This window comes from Ursus arctos, unplaced genomic scaffold (assembly GCF_023065955.2).
Source record: "Ursus arctos isolate Adak ecotype North America unplaced genomic scaffold, UrsArc2.0 scaffold_4, whole genome shotgun sequence".
Taxonomy (NCBI): domain Eukaryota; kingdom Metazoa; phylum Chordata; class Mammalia; order Carnivora; family Ursidae; genus Ursus; species Ursus arctos.
The window spans coordinates 31777271-31804985 of record NW_026623056.1 but is presented as its reverse complement, the minus strand read 5'-3'; the positions used below and the strand labels follow the sequence as shown (position 1 = coordinate 31804985).

The window sequence follows — 27715 nt, the reverse complement described above, 5'->3', positions numbered from 1 at the left end:
ACATGTTTGCCATTGTCCCTATACTAAAAACACTTCACTTGGATTCCAGAACACTAAATTTACCTACTTTTCTTTCTAACTTTCAAGCCATTCCTTATCAGTTCACTTTGCTGGTTCCTTCTCATTTCACTGGACTTAAAACATCAGAATGCCCAAAGACTGACTCAAACCTTTTCTGTTTTCTATTTATATTTAAGGCCAAAATGAAATCAACCAACCTCATGACTTTGAATGCCATTGATAATCTGATAGGTCATATATTTGTATTTATAGTCTGGAACCATTTCCAAATTTCTGACATATAAATCCAGTTAGTTAACACCCACTTGGATGTCTAATAAGCATCTCAAACGTTAACATGTCCAAAACTGAGTTCCTGGTATTCCTTTCCTTTCTCCCATATTCTTTCCCACATCTGTTAACAGCAATTCCATCCTTCCAGTTTCTCAGGTCAGAAACAGAATCATCCTGGTCCACTATGTTTCTTTCCCACTCAAAATCCAGTTTATTAGCAAATTCTGTTTATTTGACCTTTATAGTATCCTCAGATTCTGATCATTGCTCAAATCTCTGTTGTTACCACCTGATTGGAGGAAACCTCTATCCATTTCTTGCCTTGATTTCATGTACTAATCTATTAACTGTTCTCCCTTTGTTCAACCTTGATTCCCTTTAGACTATGCCCAGCAGGTAGAGTTATCCTGTTAAATGAAAATTAGATTACAACACTCTATTCTTAAAATCTTCCCCATGCCAAGTAAAAGTCTAATGGTTTTGGCATTATCTTTTTATCCCATGGGACACTGGGACCTTTTATTCCTTGACCCTCACACTGAAGCACCTAAACCCTGCTCTCCTATCTTCTTCAGTTACCCTTGTAGGACATTTACAGTCTTCTTAGTTTTGAAGCGGATTTTAAAACACAACTGGGATGTTAAATCACCTAAACATATTATTTTAAATTTGATAAATTTTAAGTACTTTAAATTACAGAGTACTTTCTGGATGGAATGTATTTTTATTTATCATCCTTCTTTTTTCAAGTGTCTGTTGTATGTACACTCTTGAGGCATATCAGCCTGGGTTAATCACCTTACTCTCTGCATGATGTCAGAGAATAAAGGAAGGAAAAGACTGCTGGGGCATTGCTTAAGGAAGAGTCTGGTAATGTCCAAAGATCAATCTATTGCAAGTTACCTCCTAAGCTTTATAGTATCTTGTCCTCTGGGACTGGTAAAAACACCCATAGGTAATAATTGGGCATGGATATTCAAACATGGAGAATCCAGGTGAGTAAACTTCTTTTCTGTATAAAGATACATAAACCTGCCTAAGAGCCAAAGGATTTTTTAATACAATCAAAATTGCTAGCATGAACTCTATATGTTAAAATTTCATGAAATTTATTCTAGGTGTTCAGTTTCAGAAGGGGGAAAAACATTTTCTAGTAAATGAGTAAGAAATAAGGAAATGGAATCAGATGGTATAGTTTTTTTTTTTCAGTTGAACTTCTTTCAATAAATGAAAATTATAAATTTTCTAAAATTTGCTTTTTAAAAAAGGATGTCAAGGGGGATTATGTAGTATGGCAAAAGAATACTGGATTTGAAATTAGGAAACCTGAGTTCTAGTGCAGGCTCATCCACTAACTTGCCATGTGACATGCCCCAAGTCTCATCACTTTTCTGTGTCTCCATTTTCTCATTAATAAAATGAAAGGATTTGACAAGTTGATGTCTTAGTCCCCTTTTAGACCTAACGTTCTATGATGCCAAGTTATTGCAAATGATGAACTCACAAATCTATTGATCTGTGTATATTACTGCAATATTATGACACTATAGATGTAAATTATCATTATAAAACATTTACTGCCCATAAATGAATAACAACTATTTTAGAAAGAATTTCACATGCCAGTGATATGAAATTGTTTTTATAGGTACATTCCTCTCACTGAAAGGAGCTGTGCTAACATTCTCTTGTATGGACCGAAATGGTGGATTAATGCAACCGCCATATGAAGTTTGGAGGGATCCAAACAACGTAGATGAAAATGAAAAATCTTGGAGAAGGAAACTGGTCATGAACTACCCCTCTCCATCCCAAGAAATAGGAGATCATCAGTATACAATAATCTGCTCAGAAAAACAAGCCAAAGTCTTCTCACTGCCTTCTCAGACTTGTCTTTATGTTCATAACATCACCGAGACATCTTTTATACTGCAAGCAGATGTGGTGGTCATGTGTAACAGTGCCTGTTTGGCATGCTTTTGTGCCAATGGGCATATCATGATAATGAGGTACTTGCCTTCTTTATAAATTATCTGGTAATCAAAACAGTGTGACCAGGGTACAGTTCTGAAAAGTATATGTGTAATATGCAATCAAGAAGCAACATGAGATCATTGCTTCATTGTTTGTGAATGTTTTATTGTTTGACAATTTGAGATTATAGGGTTTTTATTTTTTTATTTTTTGCTTTTGCTAAAAGTGCTTTGCACTGTGAATGAAATATATGTTTTAATTGATTTCAAGGAATCTAAGGAATGAGTGATTTTTCTAGTCATTCACACATTAATTCACAGCATTTACTGAACATATGTTATCTCTCAGAAAATATGCTAGGCATGAAATATAAAAATGAATAAACTATAAGGGAAAGAAATGAACTTACTTTTACTGTTTTATAGTACACACAAGAACTTTACATATAGAGTTAAATTTGGTCCTTATGATTTCTGTAAGACATAGGAAAACAAAGTATTATTTGCATCCTCCATTTTACATATGTTAATAAATTAAAGCTCAAATTTGCCTGAGGTTGCAAGTCTATGAAAGAGTGAGACCAGCAATGAACAGTGTATTAAAAGTCATCACTACAATTGAAATATAACATTGTGTAGGCTTAAGGTATACAACATGATAATTTGATATATGTATATATTGTGAAATTACTACCACAGTAATGTTAGTTAACACATCCATCACCTCACAGTTACCACTCTCGTGTGTGTGGTGAGAACTTTTAAGATCTACTCTTCTAGCAACTTCAAGTATACAATACAGTATTGTTAACTATAAGGCATTGTGTTGTACATTAGATCCACAGAATTTAATAATCTTGTAACTGGAAGTTTATGCCCTCTGACAACCTTAATAATATATCAGCCAAGAGATTTCATTATACTGTCAGTAAATTAAAATAAAATTCATGGGACACAAAATTAATTACCTAATGATTTTATGAGTTCAACAAACACTTAATAAACATAATCTATGTAGAAGTCACTATCATTTAATACCTCACCTGGTTCCAAAAATCACTGAGACAGTTAAGCATTATACAAGGCCTCCGAAGGATATAAAAATTAGTAAAAGCATAGTCCTAGTCCTTAAAAACCTTGCTATGAAATTGGGGGAGATAAGACAGACACACAAATAATTATAACATGAAGAACATACATATTCCAACAGAGGAAATATAGGTTCGAATCTTCTAGACACAAACCAAGTCTTCAGAATTCAAAGTCATGAGATAGTTGGTATATGTTATTAAAAAGGAGATGTTGGAAAGAAAGTAAACTGAAGAAGTAGGTTGGGGTAAATTATTGAGGACCTTTAACGGCAGTCTAATGAGCTTGATCATTAGACTAACTAATCAGTTAGTAGCTAACCTGCTCTAGCTATATACATTAGGAAATAATATGGAGAGCTTGAAATGGTCTTCTGAAGTGTTAGCTATATAGAAAGCAAGGTAGAAACTGATGTGAGGGATTATTGAGGGAAACTTGCTGAATGTAACACTGATCGTGAAAGGTAATGGAGGTCGTTAAATCTCAGGATTAGAAGAGAATTTAAAGGTTAAAAATTTTTTTTTATTAACTTGAATAATAGTGACGTCATTAGCAGAAAGGAAAGTCATGAGAATTTGGAAAAGCTGATAATGAGAAGTTGAGAATGAATGCCTTGAATTTGAGGTGATTTTAAGCCATGCCACAGGAGTTTGGCAAGCAATTTAAGGTCTGGACTCCTAGAAAAATATGAGAGATCCAGCTTTGGAAGTCATCTATGTAAATGTGTTAGTGAAAGTTAACAGCAGTGAATGAGATCAGCAAAGAAGGTACTATAATAAGAAAGGAGAAATAGACGGATCTGGGAACAAAAACTTGAGGATATCTTTACATTTGTGTTGTAGAAGAGAAACAAAATCGAGCCGAGGATATTGAGAACTCGTCAGAGATATAGAAAAAGGACGAGAATAACCATGAAAGAAGAGTATCCAAACAAAAGATAGAAGACCACCAAGACAATGGTCAAGAGGTAGTCAGATTTGGCAGAGAGGCCAAAGAATTTGGGTAGAAAAAACAAAACTCTAGGCCTGGAAACTAACAGGGTATTAGTGATCCTTGAGAAGGCAAATCTTGGGAGCATGGTGGAGGCAGAAACTAAATTTTCAATGGAGCTAGAGGCAGTGGTATATAGATAGGAGTTGACAAACTACCACCCACAAACCGTATCTACCCTGCCCGCCCCCTAATCTGATATTGTACAGCCTGCAAGCTAAGAATGGATTTTATATTTTAAAATGTTGAAAAAAATTCAGAGACTGTTTCATAATATTTGAAAATTATATGAAATTCAAATTTCAAGGTCCATAAATAAAGTTTTTTTTGGAATGCAGCCGCACCCAATTACTTACATAAGTCTGGCTGCTTTTGCATGACAAGGCAGAGTTGAGTAATTGTAACCGAGACCCTAGGACCTACAAAGCCTACAGTATTTACTATCTGGCACTTGAATAAAAGTTTGCCAACCCCTAGTATAGATTATTCTTTCAGGAAATTTTGTGGTTAAAAAGAGAGATGAGAGACAGGAAAGTAGTTCAAGAGCAAAACTAGGTTTTCAAGAGTGTTTTTACAGTTTTATTTTCTTTAACAGGGGAGACATGAGTGGATTTGTAACTCAAGGAAAAGTTAGAGAAAGTTTTGAAAAAATAAAAACAATCATTTATTCTCTTCTCATTCTCTTAGATATTTCTGGTTCTTTTTCTTCTTATCTGGTTTCTCTTTCTCAAACTGTTTTTCGGTATTCGTCATGAAAATCATTCCAGTCTTGTTTGAAAATGATGACTTAACTCCTAGAATGCCTTAGTTTCAAGGGGGAAAAAAATGTATATCACACATAGCCTCCCCTCCCCTAAGCTCCCATTTAGTCACTCCAAATTTTTATTTTAAATTAAAAGACGTTAAACTGTTGTCACAATTGAGATTTTTAGCTTGATAGTGATTATCCTATTTTTGCAAAATTTTAGTGTGTCTTGTTTTCTCAGATGATTTTAGGTATATCTGAAAATTAATTTCCATTTAAATAAATATGTGCTACCATTGACATTTTGAGGAGGGAAATTTCTTGAGAAATGGAAAACTACAACAGAGTTTAAAAAACAGCAGGAGTCATAACAACAGGAGAGTTAAGATGATATCTCTGTCTTCCTCTCTCTTTGTAAAAGCTGCTTTCCATGATAATGGCTACTTTAATATTATGTCCTAGTGGAAAATTTTCACGTGTCCCTGAGGATCGCAAAAATATTTGAAAGGAAGTTATTTTGGGATGATTTTAGTAATATACTAGGTGTGGCTTGGAAATAATATGAGGTTTGAAGGGCAGAATCCTTCTAATTGGCGTTACCAATTGATCATCTTCCCATGCTAAGTATTTTCCTAGATCTTTCCAGATCCTATCAGAAATGAACTATACTTAGTCCGTTCTTCTCAAGTCCTACCTTTCTGATAGTTGGCAGGTAGCTAATGATTGTTTATATGCTAACGTACCCCAACGTAGAAAATAGTAGAAAGGGATACTAGAGGCTTATCTATAAATGAGTTCTCAAACTGGGCTGTGACAGCCATTTTTAGTGAGAACCATTGTTAGTTTTGTGAACTATCTCCTTATAAAGTGTCCCCTGCACAGAAAAAAAAAATCTGTTTTTCAGCTTCAAAATCACGTAGTTCCGTGCTCACTTCGGCACTACATATACTAAAATCACCTAGTTCCTAGTCTTTAGCACTTGAATTACTCTTTTCTTTTTCCTACTTAAAGTAATTATACCATTTTTGTTTTCTTAGCTAACTTTTATTATGCTACATAAATAATGTAGTTTATCAGAAAAGTCCATTGGCATCCCTTCTGCACTGCCACCCATTAAGTTGACTGAATCTATCCTGGTTTGGACTCATATCCTAATGACCTTAATTACTTGAAATGCCATAAAAGTCTTTGAAATCAGTATATAATTTACATTTACAGAACACCTCAGTTCATGCAAAACACAGATCAACTACTCAACAGCCATATATGGCTAATGGCTACCATATTGGACAATATAGTGCTAGAACCTATGGAAAGCTTATTCCAATTGCACAGATTTCAGGTCCCATTTTATATGATAAAGTTCTAAGGCTTTACTTGTAATTATAAACTACTTTTGTAAGAGAAATCAGTACTTTTTTCCAAGGTACTGGTTTTATGATCTGGGATAATTTAAAATCATTATACACATCAGAATCAGTTGAATGATTTCAAAGCTTGAGATTTAATGACAAATTTATTTTTCTCCTTTTGGCATTAGAAGTGTGATCTAAAAGCAATGAGATTAATTTTCTTCAGGAATTTGCAAAACTGGCTCATGGCAGTATCCGAAGGGACATTCTAGTGAATATTTAAGCAAAACCATGGGCTACAGCATTAGGATAAAACTATAGCCATTTGGTAAGACACTTGAGATGAGTGGTATTCACTTGGTTATGCAAATTCTGATCTATTATCTGTAACTTATTCTCATTCCCTTATAATCTTAACCATGTTTATTTGTTAATCATGCCTTCAGCACAGGTGACCTAAGTGGTAGGTAATTTGTATATCCTGTGTACAGAGGAAGTAGAGGAATGGGGACCAAAGCCACTCCACCGCAAGGCACAGTGAACTGGATCCATTCCACGTGTCCATCAGTGCATAACCTCCTCAGACTCAGGGGTTGTGCCTTAAAAGAAGATAGTACGCCAAGTGTGCAGTGAGCCACTTTCTAGCTGTGGTGTTTCTGCCATAACCAAATACTATAACCATATTGTAGCAACCTGTAAAATGGTGGAAAAAGTAACCTGAAATTGATGGCCACTGCATTTAATCCAACCTTCAAGGATATCTGCTAAGTATCTGTGTGGATTAAGATAAAGGACTGGGCCCATGATTTGTTGTGTGTATATGATTTTATATGAAAGTCTAGTTTTTTACCACTGAGACTTCAAGAGAATGAAAAGAAACAACCGTAAAATAGTTATATAAAAATAATTTTTTTATGTCAGGGTCTGCACATTTTACACAGAGAAATTAAAGCTTCTAACAACTTAAATATGAAATGTGGGTTTGCTTTTTTCCATTCAGCCTACCTAGTCTTCGCCCAATGTTGGATGTTAATTATTTGCCACTGACAGACATGAGGATAGCACGGACATTTTGCTTTACCAATGAAGGCCAGGCATTATACCTCGTCTCACCTACTGAAATTCAGCGGTTAACATACAGCCAAGAGATGTGTGATAATCTACAGGTAAGTCAGGCACATTTATGAATAAACATTGACATGGTTGTAAAAAGAGAACGAGAGAGATATCTAAAAGCTAAAATATTATTGGGCCAGGCAATAAATATGCCTTCCCTAGAATATGTTTTGAATATATGTTCATCATTGTGACCCTGTCAAGTTTAGTGTGGGTCTAGGTATACCCAGAAAAAAATAAGAAAAAAAGGGGAAGTGAGAGTGAGAAAGTGAAGATCATACATATTAATGGTTGATTTTTTTGTTTGTTCATTTTATTCTTTGTGGGGTTTTTTTTTTGCCTATGGAGAATCCTCTGTAAGATTATAAACTCACTCCCTTCAAGTTGGGGAATATGCATGTACACACAAAAATTTTGCATACAATTCAGGGAGCTCATGGACTCTTTTTTTGAAGAAATCTTAACTTTGATTAAGAGCCATACAAAATAAATACATTTCTTGTGGGCTACAGTTGGGCATTTGTCTTTTATCATAGCAGGAAGTAGAGCCTTGAAAGAGAATAAATATAAATGCCATCTAACCTTGGATAAGTAGTTACAAAATTTTAAAAGAGCATCTTAGAGATTTAATTGGTTCAACCCTCTTATTTTACAAACAAGAAAACTAAAACCCACCCATTTTAATACAGAGGTTGAGAGTATAAGCTCTGAACTATTTCAGTTGTATTTTGCCCACTTGTATAACTTTGGGCATTTTACTTAACCCACCTGTATGCTCTGTCTTGGAGCACTGTTGTGAGAATTAAGTAAAAACACTGAGTACAGTGCCTGGAACATAGTATATTTTAAAAATAAACAATAATGTTCTTATTGTTATTCAACAAATAATTATTGAGCTGTTACCATATGCCTGGTACTTGGCTAGGATGTAGGAATACAGTGATAAAACAAGATATGAGTCCCTTATCCACTAGTGTGGAGGGAACTAAGTAAACAGACAACCACAGCACTCTGTGGAAGAGACTGCCTATATGTGGCTGTGCCAATACTGGAGAGACCTGGAAGAGGGGCTTCTGGGTTGATGGGACAGCAGAGAGGGCTAGTTAGAAAAAGGTTGTTAAGGGGTTAGTAGGAGTTGTCAATAGGAGTGGATGGCTGGGAATGGAAAAGGAAATGATATTCCTGGCAGAGTAGCGGCGTGCAAAACCCCGGGGGTTCAGGAAACTGCCAACAAAGTGCAGAGTTAGTGAAAATGATGGAGGGATAGTGCTGGAGAATTATCCCAGAGCAGGTCTTGGAATGACTTGTAAGAGTCTAAGGAATCTGGCATTTATCCCAAGGGCAACAGGAAGTCATTAAAAAGGTTTAACAGATTTGTTTATGAAAACTAATATTCTGGTTACATATGGTTACATCTGGTTACATATGGTTGAAGAACGAGGGAAAATAATTAGGAGGTTGTTGTAGTTGTTTTAATAATTAAGGCCAAAAATAACAGTGTCTTAAAATAAGGCAACCAGCAGTGAGAATGGAGGAAAGTCAGCAGATTCAATAGCTATGAGGTGCAATCAGTTGGATTGGAGGGTTATTAGCTATAGCAGCGAAGGGAAGGAAGGGATTACTAATGATTCCCGGGTTCCTGGCTAAGTAGCTGATGCTGCCATTTTCAAAGAGAAGGGATCCAGGAGGAAGAAGAGCGCAGGTCTGGTGAGTAGAGGTGAGAGGAAGAGGATGAAGAAAGTGAGGCTGCACATTCATAGACAAACTGATATTAGGTCACAGATCTCCTGACTTTTGGTTGAAGTTCCTTCCTCCATACCAATGGTTCTCAAATTGTGGTCTGCTTCAGAAGGACCTGGAGAGCACATTAAAAATATAGATAACCAGAGCACATCTATGTAGATTCTGATTCAGTACGTGTGGAATAAAGCTCAAACATCTGTATTTCTAACAAGGTATTTTCCAGTCATCCTAAAACACATCAAATATTGAAAAAAATTGTATGGAGCTGCCTATTTTAACTCATTTGTCTTGAACCATTTCCTAGTTTTGTACTTCATATAAAAATAAATCCAAACGTCTTCCAAATATTTCCAAAGGCTTCCCTCTTCATAGAGTTGTCCATGCTTGATTCAGGAAAGGGGGTTAGGACAGGAAAGAGGCTATGGTAATTGAAAAATGATCCTAAATCCAGATTGGGAGTCATCGATCAGGTGGAAATTAATCCCAAGGTAAATATATTAGCTTCTTATGTTTTCTAACTGTAAATGGGAGAAAAGAAGAAGGTAGAAAAATGAAAAATTTCAGATGTCAGTTACTAGAGAAGGAAAGGAAAAAGGTAGAGAAAGAAATGCCAGAAACAAAACTGGGAGCAAAGCAAAAATCACCAGGAAAATACATGGAAAGCAGACTATCTTTTCATTCTGTGCTTTAACATACTACAGTGTTATCTTTTTTCTATCACTTTATTTTTAGTTACTCTAATGCTTTTTTGTTTGAATTTGATACAGGACATGCTAGGAGATTTGTTTACTCCCATAGAGACACCAGAAGCTCAAAACAGAGGCTTTCTCAAGGGACTGTTTGGTGGAAGTGGACAAACATTTGACAGAGAAGAGCTCTGTGAGTAAACTGATTATGAAACTGTACTCAAATTCTAGGCTAGGTTTTTTTGCTTCTATACCATGAAAACTTTTTTTTTTTTTACCAAACATGAATAAAATCGGTTACTTCATATTGGGAAATAGTTTAACTAAAACAGTATGTGCTATTCATGCAAATAATAAATAAGCTAATAAATACATGATTTGCAAGTAGATCATACCTGCAAGGCAGGGTGAAGATATTCAGTTACTAAATTTTGGAAAAAATGTTTGTGAATCTTCCTGCCTTTAACCACTGCTGAGAAACAGATTCTTTATTCAGAACACAAGGTTTTCAATGCTACAGAATAAATTACTTTAAAATTCTTCCAGTGAAACTCTGATGAATAATCAAAAAGGAGTAGAAAGATACTAGGGAACATTTTCAGAAAGAATGTATTTTCCAGAATATTTCAGCCCTATTTGGTCTTGCAGATCAAAACTTTTCTGTTGAACTTTTAACCAAGTAAAAGGTCTAGGTGACTCCATATGATAGAATACTATTCAGCCATAAAAACAAATGAAGTTTGACACATGCTACAATAGGGATAAAACTTGAAGACATCATGCTAAATTCTTAAAGAAGGAGAAAAGGCCACATATTGTATGATTCCATTTATGTGAAATGTCCAGAATAAACAAATCCATAGACAAAGAAAGTAGATTAATGGTTGCCAAGCACTGGGGCATGGAGGGAGGGAGAGTGACTGCTAATGGGCACAGAGTTTCTTTTTGGAGTAATGAAAATGTTTTAAAATTAGATAGTGGTGATACCACACTAAAACCACTGGATTGTACATTTTACGTATATAAAGTATGCGAATTATATCTCAATAAGGCTCTTATTTTTTAAAAAATACATTTTGATATCATTCCTAATGTCACATCCTTGAGAATGCTCACTAAATTTCTACCAAGATAGATGTCTTTCAATAAGAACTTACCAAAAATTCATTAAAATTAAACTGAACCTTGTAAATGATAGGGAAATTTTTATTCTTTTATGAAGTAACAAAATTTCAACACATGTATACTAATGTCCATCATGCATACCCTGTTCCCTAGTATTTACTTCCCCTCACCCATATCTTAAAACAGTAACAACAACTGAGGCCTACAAAGGATGACAGCAAGATGAAGAGGGATGGTAGGAATGAAGACGGGCAAAAATTTAAACAAATAAACAGACCTAAGATTGGAATAGACCCTGATATGGGTTAAATATGAGATCACATATATTGTGAGAATCCTCATTCAGCAGTGTCAAGAAATGCAATGACGCCATATTGCATGGAACCCACACGCATACACACACAGATAGGCAGTAACAATATGGTTACCTCACAGTCTCAGACTCTTTCATAGACATTTTTTGTGGGTAAAACCTAGCATCTCCAAATACACATCTATGATAGGACCAAATATGTCTCTCTGTCAATGAGAATTATGACAGTAGCATTTAAGGTAAGTACTTTGGTGATAAACTTGATTCTAATTATTTGAATTACTGACAATGTGTCTTAAATTGCTATGGCTTGAATCCCCAGTTGGGGAAGCTTCAGCGGGAAGAGCATCTCGCAGCCTTGCACAGCACATTCCCGGACCAGGTGGTATAGAAGGGATGAAAGGTGCTGCCGGAGGGGTGATGGGAGAGCTGACGCGCGCTCGGATCGCCCTTGATGAGAGAGGACAGAGGCTAGGAGAGCTGGAGGAGAAAACCGCAGGCATGATGACCAGCGCGGAAGCATTTTCCAAACACGCACATGAGGTAAACTGCTTAATACAGGCATCTTCATACAGTAATAGCTTGAAACACTGGGGCCCTGCACAAGAAAGCCCACAGATGCCACTGTAAGTAATCCTGTGTGAGAGCCAGGGTAGTAATCTGGATCTCGTTATAAGTATCCTATTTCCCTCAGCATTTGGGAGAAAAACGTTTTTAAATACTATATTAATACTTCTTTAGCTTAGGAGATAATTTAAAAGAAAATGATTCATTGGTTCTCATACATTGGGTCTAGATTGTGCATCTGCTACTAAAAACGTGCTTAGGTACATTACACGCTCCTTCCCCCCACCCAAAAAAGGGGCGAGGGGCACTCGAAGCTCAAATCCACACACTACTTTTTGCTTCAATCATTAAAAATCAGCTGAGTCTTTACAGCTTATTTTTAAAAAATCTTTTCATATATGCTTTATTTTAAAAAGTAAATGAAGTTTTATAAATTTTGAGATTTTGATATGCATGATTAGCTCAATATGAGCTTGCTTTGATTAGTACTTTTAAAGATTTTTAAAAACATTTTATGTGACTATTTTTTCTTTGCAGTTAATGCTGAAATATAAGGATAAGAAATGGTACCAATTCTAAACTTCTAAAGAAGCTGTGACTGCTTTGAGAAACCATTATTCAGGGAAACCTAATTTATTCCCAGCATCACTATTCAACTTGCTGGAAGCCAGTTTCTTCTACAAAATGTTCCATTACAGTCCATCTGAAGTTATCATAAGGGGAATTTATTAGAGACACTGTACAACCCAAAGGCTGGAACCCTGGTTAAAACCCCAAGACATGGCTGAATCTGCCTTTTCCCAACGTGGAATGGAGCTATCATCTTGGCATGTCATTTGCTAAGGATTTACATTTAGGAACTACGGGGAGTCCTTCCGATTTGAAAAAATCCTGTATAAACAAAAGCATTAATGCACTTAATGAAAAAAAAATCTTTGCATGATAAATTAACATCTTAAGAGGAAAAGAAAAAAAGCATGTTGTGACAGAAGAAAAAAAGATTTATGGCAAACTATTTTTATAAATTGGGCCACACCTGACAATTTAAAAAATCTGCATTAGAAGATATCAGTGTATTTCAAGTACATTTGCTATACCCAACTGAAAAAGAAAAGAAAACCAGAGTTTTCTTCTCATCTATAGCTTTCCTTATACTAGGACATCATTGAATTCTTATGGCAAGAGTCTGATTAATGTTTGTCTCTCCATAATAATTTACATCATCACGGTTTCCAGTCATAATTGAGTATTGCCAGGATAGTCAGTCATTCCTAACACAGTTATTTCCATTTGTCACCTTCAGAACAAGTGGCTATTTTTAGTCATCAACCGTGCAGGATTGGGTCACCTCAAAGCATTTTTTTAGACTGGCTTGTGCTCTGCAGGGGAGTTGATGATAAGTTTAGGAAAACTAGACTACAGGAACAGTGCAGTTAGCTTTGAGCATTGATTTCACACACTCTGGTTTCAGTTTCTAAAGGGATATATTTTTAAAGCTCCATTTGTATCTTTGTCTGCCAATTACACAGTATATTACTGTTCAAGCCCAGTGGTGTCTTCAATCCAAAGGTGCTCTTGCAGCCTGACACTCACAGACCAAACTGGTCATTCTCTTTAGTATGATTCAGTAAAACCTCAGTTAATGTTTTGGGAAAGGGATTCTGATTTATTGCATTTCTGATTAACAAGGGCTTTCATCAATAAATACTTTTTGGTTCAATACTTATTATTGAAAATCTTTATAAAATGTGGTATTTTTGCTACCTTGGCTTTAAGTCACCATTATGGACAACCGAAATAGAGAGTTTAATGATACAAAATAAATAATTTTGTCACTCATTAGACTAAATGATAAAAGCCACAAATTATGTCAGTAGGTACCAAACACCTATTCCTTATTAAAAACTCTTTTAAAAGTGAAATAAGGAATACCCTTAGTATGATAAAAAGTTATCTGTCATAACAGCAAATGCTAAAGGCAAAAAAAAAGAAAAAAAAAAGACACCTAATATCATTATCTGACATGATTCTGGAAGTTAAAAAAAATCATAGAAAATGAATATATGCAGGTTCTAGGACCCATCCTGCAATATGTTATTCCTTCAAAAAGAATCTTTAAAAAAAAATTAATGGGCTTGGCTTAATGAATTTTGATTATTCCAGGTCTTACTAGATTTGCATTTGTGTTTCCTAAGAAGTCACCATTTTTCCTGAAGTCCAGGCTATTTTAGGAGCCCAAAATAGTATTTGTTTGTTTTTTTAGCTTTTTTAATTCTTAGCGTATTTTTTTTTTTTTGAAGTGGCACTTCCTTTAAATGTTCTCAGTCATTTTGAGAAAAGCAAAGATGGTAGAATCAGAAAATGTATACCAGGAAAGCATTTCTCAGAGTCCCTGAATTCTCTTAATTTCTCAAAAAAGCTTCTTCGTGAATTTCACCACTCCTGAGAACAGCCTTAGAGTAACAGAACTTGACTTAGAAATACAAACATCATATATAAAATTATGCAGTAAAAGTATTAAGGAAACCTGATTATCAGAATTTAGAAAACATTGGTAGCCAAACTATAGTACACTACTTGTACCTCAGTTTTAAGAACCCAGTTTTCTGATTTTCTGAACTAATACTTTATCATTTCTATAATTTAAAGAAAAACTGAAAGAGCAAAATATTTTTTTTAAGAACAATTAAATTCAGTCCATAGTGGCATCAAATTCAATGACTATCTCTGAAGCCCTCCATAAGATTTAACTTGTCGTACATCAGGGTTTCTCAACAGTTCACCATTAATAGAAAATTCTTTGCTGCAGGGGACTGCCCTTTACACTGCACGACGTTTAGCAACATCTCTGGCCTCTATCTCCTAGATGCCAGTAGCAAGCCCAGAAGAAAACCAAAAATGTCTCCAGCCATTGCCAAAATTGCTCCCAGCTGAGAGCCACTGTTCTACATTATTTAAAGACAGATTAAATGTGAATATGTAATATACGTCCTGCATAAAATTAAGTATCATAAGTGCACAGTACCTTAAGAAGATAAATTATTATACCCAAAATTACACATGTGGTTCATATGCAGTTAAATGATATTTTGGAGAAAGCTTATACAAATCAGTGAAAAATAACAATTACAGAATATTTTAAAGCATACAGAGAAAACACCAAAAAGAACATAGCATTTCACAGAAGTGCTTAAAACTCTGCCTCTAATGAATAAATCAAACGTTTAGAATTAGCACATCAATTGGAAGTGAATAGGTGCTTCTGAAATGCTTTAAAAGAATAAATTATTTTAAGTAGTTTAAATATTGTTTCTACAACCCTTTCTTAAAATGTAAGGGTAACTTCATCTCCCAAACTCCTGATTAGTGGAATACAAATTAATGAGGTTTTACTGTATCAGAATTATTTTTATAATTCAAAGAGACAGCAATAAGAATCTGATGTGGATGTGATTTTTCTCTTTGAACATTTCTGTTCTGTTGCACTGACCTTAGCATGCACGTGTGTGCACATGCACACACACCATCACAACCACCACCACTATCTTATCATCATCTTTGGAAAATGAGTACTGTTGATCCATGTAATTCTTTACATCTCTCTTCTCTACTATTTAAACGTCTTGCCTCTATCTTGGAACATAAGAAAAATACTCCTAGTAACTTGGACAATGATAGAGAAAATGACTCTGAGCCTGTCTCATCAAAATTACATTATATCTACTATGGTGGCATCAGAAGATAAGGCCTGCAAACCACAGTCTCCAAGTTGACCTTATCTCCCTATGACTCCCTCAGGAGATAGCCCTTCTTAATGTCCCAGGAGAAAATGAGTCTTTGTGCTCTATTCACCAACGAGAAGCTAGAAGTATTTGTTTCCCTGGTTCTAATAATGTGAGCAATAATCCCTACCATGAAATCATCCATTAACCTTGGTGTTTGGAGGGAAGGATGACTGATTTATCATTTATTTTAATCCCCTACAAAAGCAGTACTACTAACTTTGCTTCCTACACTTGAGACTCAGACTTAGTACCCCAATCACCATCATGGTCATCAACTAACTTTGGAAGAATAGTGACAGAACTGAGAGAGATGTTTTCTGATAATTTAGTCATAAAGATAATTTTTCAAATCTTTTATATAACCTTGGAGTGATTCTCAAGTTAATAAATCAGAATCCAGTTTTCTATTCCTTAAAGATGTTGAGGGATTATAAAAGGAAAAAGTTTACTGTTGGGGTCCCTTTTTATGTGACCTATGTGTCCAATTTTAAATGTACCATCTGTTATCTGCATTAAGGTATCTCCAGGGCTTTTAGAAAGAAAAAAAAGAGAGAAAGAGAGATTATGCCCAAGGTTGGTTGAAGAAGATAAAGATGAACTCTTTTAAATACTTGATTATAAAATGTTTGGCAGAAGGGAAAAATGAAAAAGGTCTAGAAAAGTGAGCTAAAAATCCTCTCCTTGGTTTAGGATCACTAGGACAACCCAGGAGAATATCTGTGATTATAGTCTGGCCCTATGGAAAGACATAATAACTTGACCACTTTCTTTGAGAGGGCAATGCCAAAAGGACGCAGACATTTCTATCAGGCTTTGCTCTTTGCATCAGGAGAAAAGTGGTAGCCTTCACAACTTCCTCACCTTTGTCTTCTGCAACACCAGCCCTGTTATGGACTACATACTATTTCATACACACACTGCTCCAGGTGCCAGAGATATTCACCAGTAAGTCATATATTCTGGATGGCACCATTCCAGGGAGAATGGTTGTTGTGTAGCAAGTTTAGTGGACATATTTGCATATAACATAGCCCTAAAGGGACAAAATGCAGAAGATAAGGCCTGACTTTGGAAAGTAAGAGGAAGTGCCCATTTGGTGCAAGAGGATTGGGGTGGGGAGGGAAATGGGAGCCAAAGTTAAGTGGAAGAGGTTTTGATGAGAAACCAGAGGCACAGATGGCGGCTTTTATTTATATATTTATGTAGGGAACTGATTCTCAACCTTGGCTGTACATGAGAATCACCTAAGGAGCTTTGAAAATGCCAATTATATCAAAATCTCTTGGAGTGGGACCAAACATTGTTATTTTTTGAAAGCCCCCAGCGTGGTTCCAGTGTCAGCCAAGGCTGACAAACATAGCTTTTAAGCTGATTAAGGAAGACATATTTGTCTACCTCGGCTGGTATCCAAGCCCCACTTCTGAGGAGTCATGGAAGGCAAGATGCAAGAGATGCAGTGTCGTCTGGATTGAGAATTATCACGTTGCAACGCAAAACAAATGTTCTGTGCACATTTCTGACCAGGCAGTGCCCCATTGACTTTTAATAATTCTGTTTTTGTGATTTTCTCCCATGTGACTTGGCCATTATTCCAATTCAAACATCCAGGTTTTGATTGTCTTATACATGGGACATCACAAGACACCAGAAGAAATATAAGAAATTCAACAGCATGTAAAGCTAAGTGGAAAACTAATTCTTAATAGTTGGATAATGGAAATTAAAACAATCATTTATTAAATCAGGCCCTAATTTATTATTCATTCTTCATTTGGAGGAGACATGGGTACTAGGTACCTGTTCTGCTATAGTATATTTTATTGGACTTGATCTTAGCAAGGAGGAGGAACAGCAGTTCCTTTTTGATTGTTGTCTTAGCTCCCAGGGCCACTTGGATTGATTTTCTTAGTTATTGGACATGTGTTTAAAGGCTGAAGGGTGTTTATAACTCACTATCTGGCCTCCAGTGCCCTGAGAGACTGTTTTCACCTTCAAAAAGGGAGACTCTGCCTATCCAAGGCAATAATCCTCAATGAGAAAATGTGAGAGCTCTCTCCTCTCTAACTGCTCCCCTCTGATATTGGCCCGTGCTTCTCAACTGCAAAGCCAGAAAATAAACTAGGTGGTGGTCATGGACAAGTGTACACAGAATCAAAATCTCTAATAACCTGTAATTTTTAGTACTTAATTATGTGATGTTTTATTCTAGGAAATAAGAAACAGATGACATCATTGATGTATCTTTCTTTCATCTTCAGAATTTTTGCATCTTTTCAGAAAATGACAAATTACTATTTTTCTGTTGCACTCAGCAATTGTGACTATACTTAAAATTCTTGTAGTCTGTAGAGATATCAATAAAATTGTATATGTTTGTACATAGATGCTCTTATGTTATGATGTCATGCACTACTAAACATTTTTGCCAAGATTAAATACGGACAGAGGGAAGACTTTCATCTGCGACACTTTGAACCATGGTTTTACAAAGTATACTTGCTTTAAAAAGGTAGAGAGGTGGTGGGGGAGCACTGTACAGCACATTTATGTGAACTAAAAAACAGAAAGAAAAGACTAAACACAAGTTCTCCAAACGCACAGATTTTGCTAGAATTATTCATCCAAAAGGATAGAATAGCACCCCAAGCATCCCCAAATTGCAAACTGGGGAGTTGTGTAACTTTTTTATGGAAGATTTTACAGACAATTTTTGAGGATGTTGGTTGATTAGACCTTTGGTGAATTACAAGTAAAACTAAGTTTGGTGAGGGTGCAGAATAAAAATCTAAGGCTGAGTAAGATGTACTTACAAACTCAATATTCATACGTTACTTCTTGACTTCTTTAAATCTCAGGCTTTAATCCCATTCAGGCAAAACCATAAACTATTGTGGGTTTATATCTTCCTAGTGGTTATGATGAACATTCATTAACCCCACAACCTCCAAAAGTCCCCCAGAAAGACATTGCTGTCCTGCTCTCCTGGCTTTCATCCGCACAGTTAATTCCTCTTCAGGCACTTTCTTTATATTTACCTATACTGTGGCCTTAGCCAATTAAGCTTATTCTTCCAAATGCTATCTAATTATCTCAAGAAAATTTTCCCATCACCACAACTTTCCTCCTAGTTTTGGTTCCATATAAAAAAAGAAAAAACCAACCAACCAACCTGAGGCTAAGAAATGTTTTTCAATAAAAAGTGCAAATGTAAAAACAGACCCTTTAAAATCCAAATGTTCAGTCTTCCCTTCAGAATTTTCTCAAAAGGATCTTCACCTTCTTTGAATGACAATCACTCGGGCCTCTCATATCCACATTCAGACTGAAATGACTTCCTTCCTTCCTTCTCCTCACCCCTTCCTTCCTCCTTTTCTGTTTTTCCATTCATTCAGTCCAAAAGTTGAGCAACCTAAGCAAGTTGTGGATGACAACCCCATGCAAGGAGGGCATAGTAGTAGGGTGCGCGTGACAGCCCAGAGGACAGAGCTGGAGTGAGGTGGCTGGCCTGTCGTCAGCGCTCAGGCAGTCAGTGATGCTGGCCTGTGAGAGGCAGTCACCGGAGCAGGGCAGAAGGCAGCCCAGCAAGTCAGGAGATTAGGGACCAAGCAATTAAGTAAATACTTGAGGATACAGGATCCAGGATTTTTACTGATGGATAGGTACAAATAAAAGGGAATGTGAGAATAAATCCTGTAATACTGGATTAGAATTGGAACTGTCAGTGTGAGTTTTATTTATATGCATACATACATACACACATATCCATGATGTAAATGTTGTTCATATCTCCTAATTCTGACCACTGAGAGGACTGGGAACACCACCCCAGGAACATAAAGCACACTTAGTGCTTGGGTTTTGACTGTCAAGAAATAGCTGATTTCAAGGCTGGAATATATTTTTATTCCAGAAAATAAAATATTCAAAAAAGGATGGAGATGTGTCAAAAGGACACAGAAGCTAGCTTGAAAGGGCCCACACAGGTCAAATCAGGAATAATTTGAGTATCAGAAGTAATAATAGTAATTGAATAAAATAGCTACCCATGAGTCCACACTGATGTTAATTAATTAGGAGAAGGGAAAGCTCACCCTTACAATAGAATGTCCACCAATAAATGTGGATAGAATTTTTTAATTACTCTTTGTCAGTCACCGTAGAAATTAGGCGCAATAAACCAATGAATGCTAGGACTCGTGAGTTAAAATGGAATGAAAGAACAGGATACTTACATAGTCCCAAAGCATCTTCACAAAAACTACTTGTTAATCAAAAAGAAAAAATATAATTTTAAACTACAGAAACCTGGTAGACACTCTTTTAAACAAGTCATCTAAGTTACCACCACCAATAAGGGAACAAATCAACATCATGTGCCATCTGACAGCATGTAATGAGAAGACAGCATCACCTCTGTAATAATTCTGCCAAAAATACACAACCCAGGTCTAACCATGCGGAAATATTGGACAAAATTAAATTGACAGACATTCTATAAAATGACTGCCCTGTATTTAAAATGACCAAACTCATGGAAGTCAAGGAAAGATGGATGTTCCAGATTTAAGGAGACCAGAGAGTCATGACAACTGCATATAACACGTGATCTTGGATCGGACCCTTTTGCTATAAAAAATATAATTGCAGCAATTCACAAAACTCACTTGAGTGGGATTCTTGGTACTATTCTCGAAACTTTTATTTAGGTTTGAAATTACTTCAAAATAAAAATATAAAAATAAAACTATTTCAATTTTGTCAAATTACTTGCATTTTAATGCCATTGTCTTCTACCTTTCATAACAAATGGACAACTGCTTTATGGGTTTAGAGTAGTTTTTCAAGATGGTTTGGGAAGCCAACCATTATTTAAAATTTTTCTTTTAAAAATGTGTTTTAATTAAACAAATAATACATGAGTGTACATTTATAATCACACCAAATAATAAAGATAAAAGAAAGCGAAAGTTTCCTTCGGTGACCTCTTACCCTTTTCTATTCATAGTTACTAGTTTGTTGTTTCCTTCCATTTTTCTATGCTGCAACATGCTTACTCATGTACCTATTATGTCTTAGACACCTTTCTACCATCAGTATTTATAAATATCACTCAGTCTTTTTAACTTACTTATATTATTCCATGGTGTCCATAACACATAATTTCTTACCATTCCTCTACTAGTAAACATTTGGATATTTTCCAATCCCTCGATATTACAAGTAAGACCACAATAAACATTGTTGCACATGCATTTTGCATATCTGCAAGCAGTTCTCCAGGGAAGATAATGTGGAATTAAGTCAAAGGGCATGCTAATTCAAACCTCTTAAATAGCTGTGGCCAATTACGCTATTCTTTACCAGTATACAAGAATTATTGTTTCCCTACATCTTCACCTATTCTCAATATTAATCTTATTTTTTTTTCACAATCTAAAAGGTGAAAATGGTATCTCACTGTTTTTTTGGAATTTCCCTGATTAGTGAAATTGAATACCTTTGTGGACACCCTACAGAAGATTGGACGCCCTACCCAACATTTGGTTTAGATGTTGAAACTGATCCACCACACATATCCTAAGAGTGTATGAAAAGTAAAGCTTTCTGGGGAGCTCCGTAGCTCCCAAACTGGTCAAAAATAGCTTTGAACATAAGAAGTAGGAAGATCGGTAGGAAAAGAAAGGGAAGAAGAAGGGGGGTGGGGAACAGAAGGGGGAATGAACCATGAGAGACTATGGACTCTGGGAAACAAACTGAGGGCTTCAGAGGGGAGGGGTGGTAGGGGAATGGGATAGGCCGGTGATGGGTAAGGAGGGCACGTATCACAGGGTGTGCTGGGTGTTATAGGCAAGTAATGAATCATGGAATGTCACATCGAAAACCAGGGATGTACTGTATGGTGACTAACATAATATAATAAAAAATTATTATAAAAAAATAGCTTTGAAAAGACAGGCTGGGGGTTTTTATGTGGTTAGAGGGTGAGGCCAGGATTTGCAGGAAGGAGTTCACACAATAAAGAAGGGAGTACCCAGTCTTGCTTCTCAGCTTACCCAGATGTGGGGCAGAAGGCAAGAGAGGGTGAGACTTAAAACTTGTCAGCAAACAGCAAAAAATGGAGTCATACTCTTTATTATAGGTCACTTTTCTATTATTCATTTTTATTATAACCCTGGAAATTAATGTAGCCCATTTATTTTCTATAACTGATTTTTCCTTGAGTCTTCCTAAAGGCCATTCAGATAATCTCTCCCTTTTCCTTTTAGCAAGACGGGCTTCCTGCTTTAGAGGAAGGCTCATGTGACCTCATGGCAAGGAAAGTGGGGTAATGGTTCTTGTGCTTCCCTGTGAGTCCTTCATCATTCATTCTATAATAGTGGCTGGTCTGGTCTACACACTTGAGCACCTTTCACTGATTTGTACTGAAGTACAATTAGTGAACGTGTGGCTTCTTCTCTTCTGTTTGGAGCAGTGCCCTGTGGTCCTCACTTGCTAACTCAGCCTTATCTAGGTTCCGGACCCCTTCTGGTTTCTCATGCCCTGGCCCTGGATTAGACTGTTCTGTATATTAGATGTCTGTCATCCCTTTTTCATACTGAGGATTTTCTTCTAATGTAATCAGATTTTATAATCTTTTAGCTTTATGACTTTTAAACTTTGTTTAAAGGTCTCTCTGTCTATAAAATAATAACTCATAACCTCTTTAATCTCATAGTTTTATTTTTACATTTAGGCTTTTAATCCATCTGGAGTTTTGAAATAGAGATCTAATTGATATTTTAAGAAATGGGTAACATATCACTATACCCCCTTTTCAAAAAATATTTTATTTATTTATTTATTTATTTGAGAGAGAGAGTGAGAGAGAGTGAGAGAGAGTGAGAGAGCAAAAGCAAGGTGAGCAGCAGAGGGAGGAGGAGAAGCTGGCCCCCCCACCATGCAGGGAGCCCAATGCAGGGCTTGATCCCAGGACCCTGGGATCATGACCTGAGCCGAAGGCAGACATTTAACCAGCTACACCACCCAGGGGTCCTAATACCCCCTTTTATTGAATGACATCCTTTTACCACTAACTTGAAATGACATCTTAATATTCCATATACATAAATGTCTGTTTTCTAAATTCTTTAGTCTGCCCTAGTAATTATTTGTCTATTACTGTGTCTATATCAAATTATTTTATCTTTATAATCTGTCCCAATATCTGATAGATATCTTTGATCCTTTTCAGGTTTGATAGGTATTGATTTTATTTCTCTAGGTAAGTTTTAGAATATCGCCTATCTAAAAAAAAAAAAGCCCCCTTGAGAATTTCAATGAAATTACAGTAAATTTATAGTTAACAAATAATGATGTTTTTTGCTGTCATCACTTCCTCTAGGATATCTTCATCCCTTTTGTCACAAACATTTTCCTCATTTATATTGATAATTTTGCCTTCACTAAATGTTTTATGTTGCACATCCAGAGTATCTTGGATAGCATCAGTATCAATATTTCTAGTCAGCTATTTCTTCTGTAACTCTATGTTTGATTTGAATTTCACTTCTAGTGTTGTCATTTTTCATTTCTCTGGTGCACTTCCATCTTGATTAGCCAATTTCCTCTTTTGATTACCCATTTTTGTAAAATGTCACATGAATTTAACACTAGGAGACCAAAAGTCAGTGTTGCTACATGTTTTACTGTCTGTGCTTAAAATCAGTGACAGATGTGCAGTGACCAGTTATGGACAGACTTTGAAAGAAGTGATGTATTTGGTAACTCATCGTGATGCATGTGTTAGTGTCCTATTAGTGCTGTAACAAATTACTACAAACTTACTGGCTTAAAGCAACACAAATTGAAGAGTGGCATCACTAAGTTGGCGACATGGATCATTCCCAACCCCACACCTCCTCACAAGAACAACTAACTGTACACAGACAAGACACCAATGAGAAAATCCTAGAACACAGGGCTGAGACTGAAGCATCCCCCTGGACCAAGGAGACTGAGACAGACCACATTACAAGGGAAAAGGAGTGGCTACACTGACCACACTGACTCTCCCCCAGATCAGCACAGCATGACACCAAGAAGTCTCCCCTAAGCCTATGGTTTCTCCAATGGGATAAGAGCCCAGGGTGGACATCCAGCTCCCTTAGCATTGTGAGTCTCTTCTTGGGGGTCCCACTCCAGTCTTGCCCTAAGGGGATCTCAGGGGAATCTGCAGATTGTGACAGAAAAGGAGGGAGAGACTTCCAACAACCAGCACCTGGATCTTGGCAGACCAAGGTCTTACTTATAGCACCCAAGGAGAAGTCACAAACAGCATCTATGTTCACCTACAGAGCCAAGACAGTGGTATAGTCTGACCAGGGAACTTGGCAGGGTGCAGGTTTGCTTGATTTAAGACCTCAAACAAAGAGCCTTTCCAGCCCCGGAGCCTGGTCTGCCCTCATCTCCCACCATGCTCCTCCCCGCCCCTACTGTCCAGGCTGGGATGCTGAGTCATGGCCCCACCCACTGTTCAATGTAGCTCCTAGCCCTCCCTATCCAGAAAGCCTGGCCAGTAGATCTGAAAGTTGCATAGCCCAGCAATGCTCCGTACAGCAAAGCCAGTGGCAATATTCTGCCAGGTAACTTGGGGCACAGGTCAGCAACAAAGCGCCTTGCCAGCCTTAGAGCCAATTACCCCACTCTGCCCAGTGAGGGGAGCTGATTCATAATCCCACTCACTGATGAATGTGATTCCCAGCACTGCACTACCAGAAAGCCTGACAGGAACACCTGGGAGGCTAGTTGGAGGCAGCTCTGCTGCTCTGCTCAGGTAGAGAAGCTAATTCATAGCCTCATTCACTATTGAGTATAGCTCCTAGTCTGTCCTGACCTGAAAGCTGGAACAGATCATCTGGGATGCTGCTTGGAGCTGGCTCTCCAGCCCTGCCTGGGAAAGGGAAATAATTTATAGCCTCACCCACTGCTGAGAAGGCTCCCAGCCCTGCCTGACTGGGAAGCCTGGCCTTAGCACCTGGGAATCTCTGGAGCCCAACCCATGGCCCTGATTACAACAACACTTGAGTGAAGAACATGACCAGCAGCTCTGCATACTCAGAACCAAGACAGTATCCCCATCTGTCCAGGCCGCTTAGCATGTAGGTCTGTCTGATTTGATTCCCAAATAAGAATATTACCCGCCTTGGGGCATGTATGGGGTCCTGTCTGGACAGGGAAACTAATTCCTACCCCCAGCTACTACTGTTACAGCCTTCCCCACCACCCCACCACCCCAACCAGAGGACCTAATAGAATACATGGAAAGCTACAGAGCCCATCCTACAGCCCTACTTAAAGTGGCACTTGAAAAGAAAGCACAGATTGGAATTCTCTCCATCTGCATAGCAAAACCTGTTTGGCCAGGAAATTCAGTGTGCAGCCTAGCCTGATTTGGGTCCCCAAACAATGAGCAGTATAGGCCTCGGGGCCCATTCTGGTGCCCTGCAAGGACAGTGAATCTAATTTATAACCACACCTGCTACTAAGTATAGTACCTAGTCCCAATTGTCTAGAAAGCCTGATCAGAGAACCCAGTCAACCACAGAACCTATCTTATATTCTCTTTACATCACGGAACCAAACCAGCAGTCCTATCCAACTATTCTCAATGAGCAGCATGCCCTTGCCCTTCAACCTGAAAGCATGGGTAATGGCTTTGCCCCATAACAGAGCCTGATAATAAGCCCTATTGGCCCGAGGGCATTATAAACTGAAAACTTCCAGAACACCAGTGGACTGGTGAAGAACTATCTCTACCAAAGTGAACCCATAAAGTCTAGAAAATAAAACAGTTTACTAAAATGTACAGAGACCAACAAATAGAATCAAGGATCACAAAAATCAGGTAAATATGACACCACCAGAGGAAACTAGTGATGCTCTAATAACTAACCATATAGAAATGGAGATCAAAGAATTTAGAATGGGTGCGCCTGGGTAGTTCAGCCGGTTAAGTGACCAACTCTTGATCTCAGCTCAGGTCTTGATCTCAGGGTCATGAGTTCAAGCCCTGCATTGGGCTCCACACTGGATGTGGAACCTAATTTTAAAAAAATCAGAATAATTCTCTTACAGAAGTTTAATGAACTATAAGAACACACGGACTACTGAACAAAACTAGGAAAACGATGCATGAACAAAACAAGAAGTTCAACAAAGAAATATAAACTATAAAAACAAACAAACCAGAAATCCTAGAGTTGAAAAACACAATGACTGGAGTGAATAATTCAATAGAGAGCTTCAGCAGTACACTCCACCATACAAAAGAGAGAATCAGTGACCTGGAAGATAGGATATTTAAAGCTGTCTGCTCAGAGAAGCAAGAAGAAAAAAGAGTGAAGAAAGCCTGTGAGAATCATGGGACACAATCCACATAACCACATTATAAGAAGACCCAAAGAAAAGAAAGGGATAGAAAATATATTTAAAGCAATAATGACTGAAAACTTCCCAAACCTGGGAAGAGAAATGGATATTCAGATCCATGAGACCTAATGAACCCCAAATAGGCTGAGCCTCAATAGGGCTCAATTGAAACACATTATTATTAAATAGTCAAAAATCCAAGACAAAAATTTTGAAAGTAGCAAGAGAAGAAATGAATTATATACAAGGAAACCCCCATAAGACTATGGGTGGCTTTCTCTACAGAAACTTTCCAAGCCAGGAGAAAAAGGGATGATCTATTCAAAATATTGAAAAAAAGAAACTGTCAAATAGGAATTCTATACCCACCAAAGCTGTCCTTTAAAAAACGAAGAAGAGGGGCATCTGGTGACTCAGTCAGTTAAGTATCTAACTTCAGCTCAGGTCATGATCTCAGGATCCTGGGGTCGAGCCCCACATCGGGCTCCCCACTCAGCCAGGAGTCTGCTTGTCCCTCTGACCATCCCCCAACTCATGCTCTCTCCCTCTCTCTCTCTCTCTCTAATAAATAAATAAATAACATCTTTTTTAAAAATGGAGAAGAGATAAAGATTTTCCTGAACAAACAAAAGCTGAGGGAATTCATAACCAACAGGCCTGCCTTACAAGAAATGCTAAAGGAAGTTCTTTGAGCAGAAGTAAAAAGATATTAATTAACATCATAAAAACAAAAGAAAGTCGAAAACTCACTAGTAATGGTAAATACATAGTCAAATTTAGGTTCCATAATATGGTAATAGAGGTGCATAATTAACTTAACTCTAGTTTAAAAGTTAAAAAAATAAATGAAGGAAAAATAACCAGAAGTACAATAATCTGTTATTGGATGCACAGTATAAAAATATGTAAAGTATAACATCAGTAACCTAAAATGTGAGGCAAAGGAGGAATAAAAGTGTAAAGTTTAAGAATGCTATAGTAGTTAAGTTGTTATCAGCTTAAAATAGGATGTTATAATTTTGAGGTATTTTATGTAAGCCTCATGGTAACCACAAGGGGAAAACCTATAGTAATTACACAAAAGAACATGATAAAGAAATCAGAGCATACTGATACCAAGAGATACCAAAATTTTTAAAAAATAGCAAGATAAGAAGGAACAATGGATCTACAAAACAGAAAGCAATTACCAAAATGGCAATTGTAAGTCCTTACCTGATAATAATAACTTTAATGTAAACTGATTAAATCCTCAAATAAAAAGTCATAGAATGCTGAATGGATAAAAAACAAGATCCAATGATATATTGCCTACAAGACACTCGCTTTAACCTCAAAGACACACACAGACTGAGGGATAAAAATAGCAGAATACACATTCGTCTCAAGCACAAATGGAACACTTTCTAGGATAGACCATAGGTTAGGCAAAAAACAAGTCTTAGCAAATTCAAGAAGACTGAAATAATACCACTTTTCTTCTGTGATCACAATGGTTTGAAACTGTAAATCAATAACAGGAGAAAACCT

At 36.9% G+C, this 27715-nt stretch overlaps 1 protein-coding gene across 1 annotated transcript in view; it reads left to right on the top strand.

Annotated features, from left to right (window-relative positions):
* STXBP5L (syntaxin binding protein 5L) overlaps nucleotides 1–14266 on the top strand; it is a 425975-nt gene extending 411709 nt beyond the window's left edge. Inside the window, exons 24-28 of the mRNA XM_044382469.2 lie at nucleotides 1943–2303; nucleotides 7444–7609; nucleotides 10070–10181; nucleotides 11749–11969; nucleotides 12531–14266. Of these exons, the coding sequence (XP_044238404.1) occupies nucleotides 1943–2303; nucleotides 7444–7609; nucleotides 10070–10181; nucleotides 11749–11969; nucleotides 12531–12572 (902 nt within the window). The 3' untranslated portion in view covers nucleotides 12573–14266. The remainder of the gene's footprint in view (nucleotides 1–1942; nucleotides 2304–7443; nucleotides 7610–10069; nucleotides 10182–11748; nucleotides 11970–12530) is intronic.
* Nucleotides 14267–27715: the final 13449 nt, after the last annotated feature.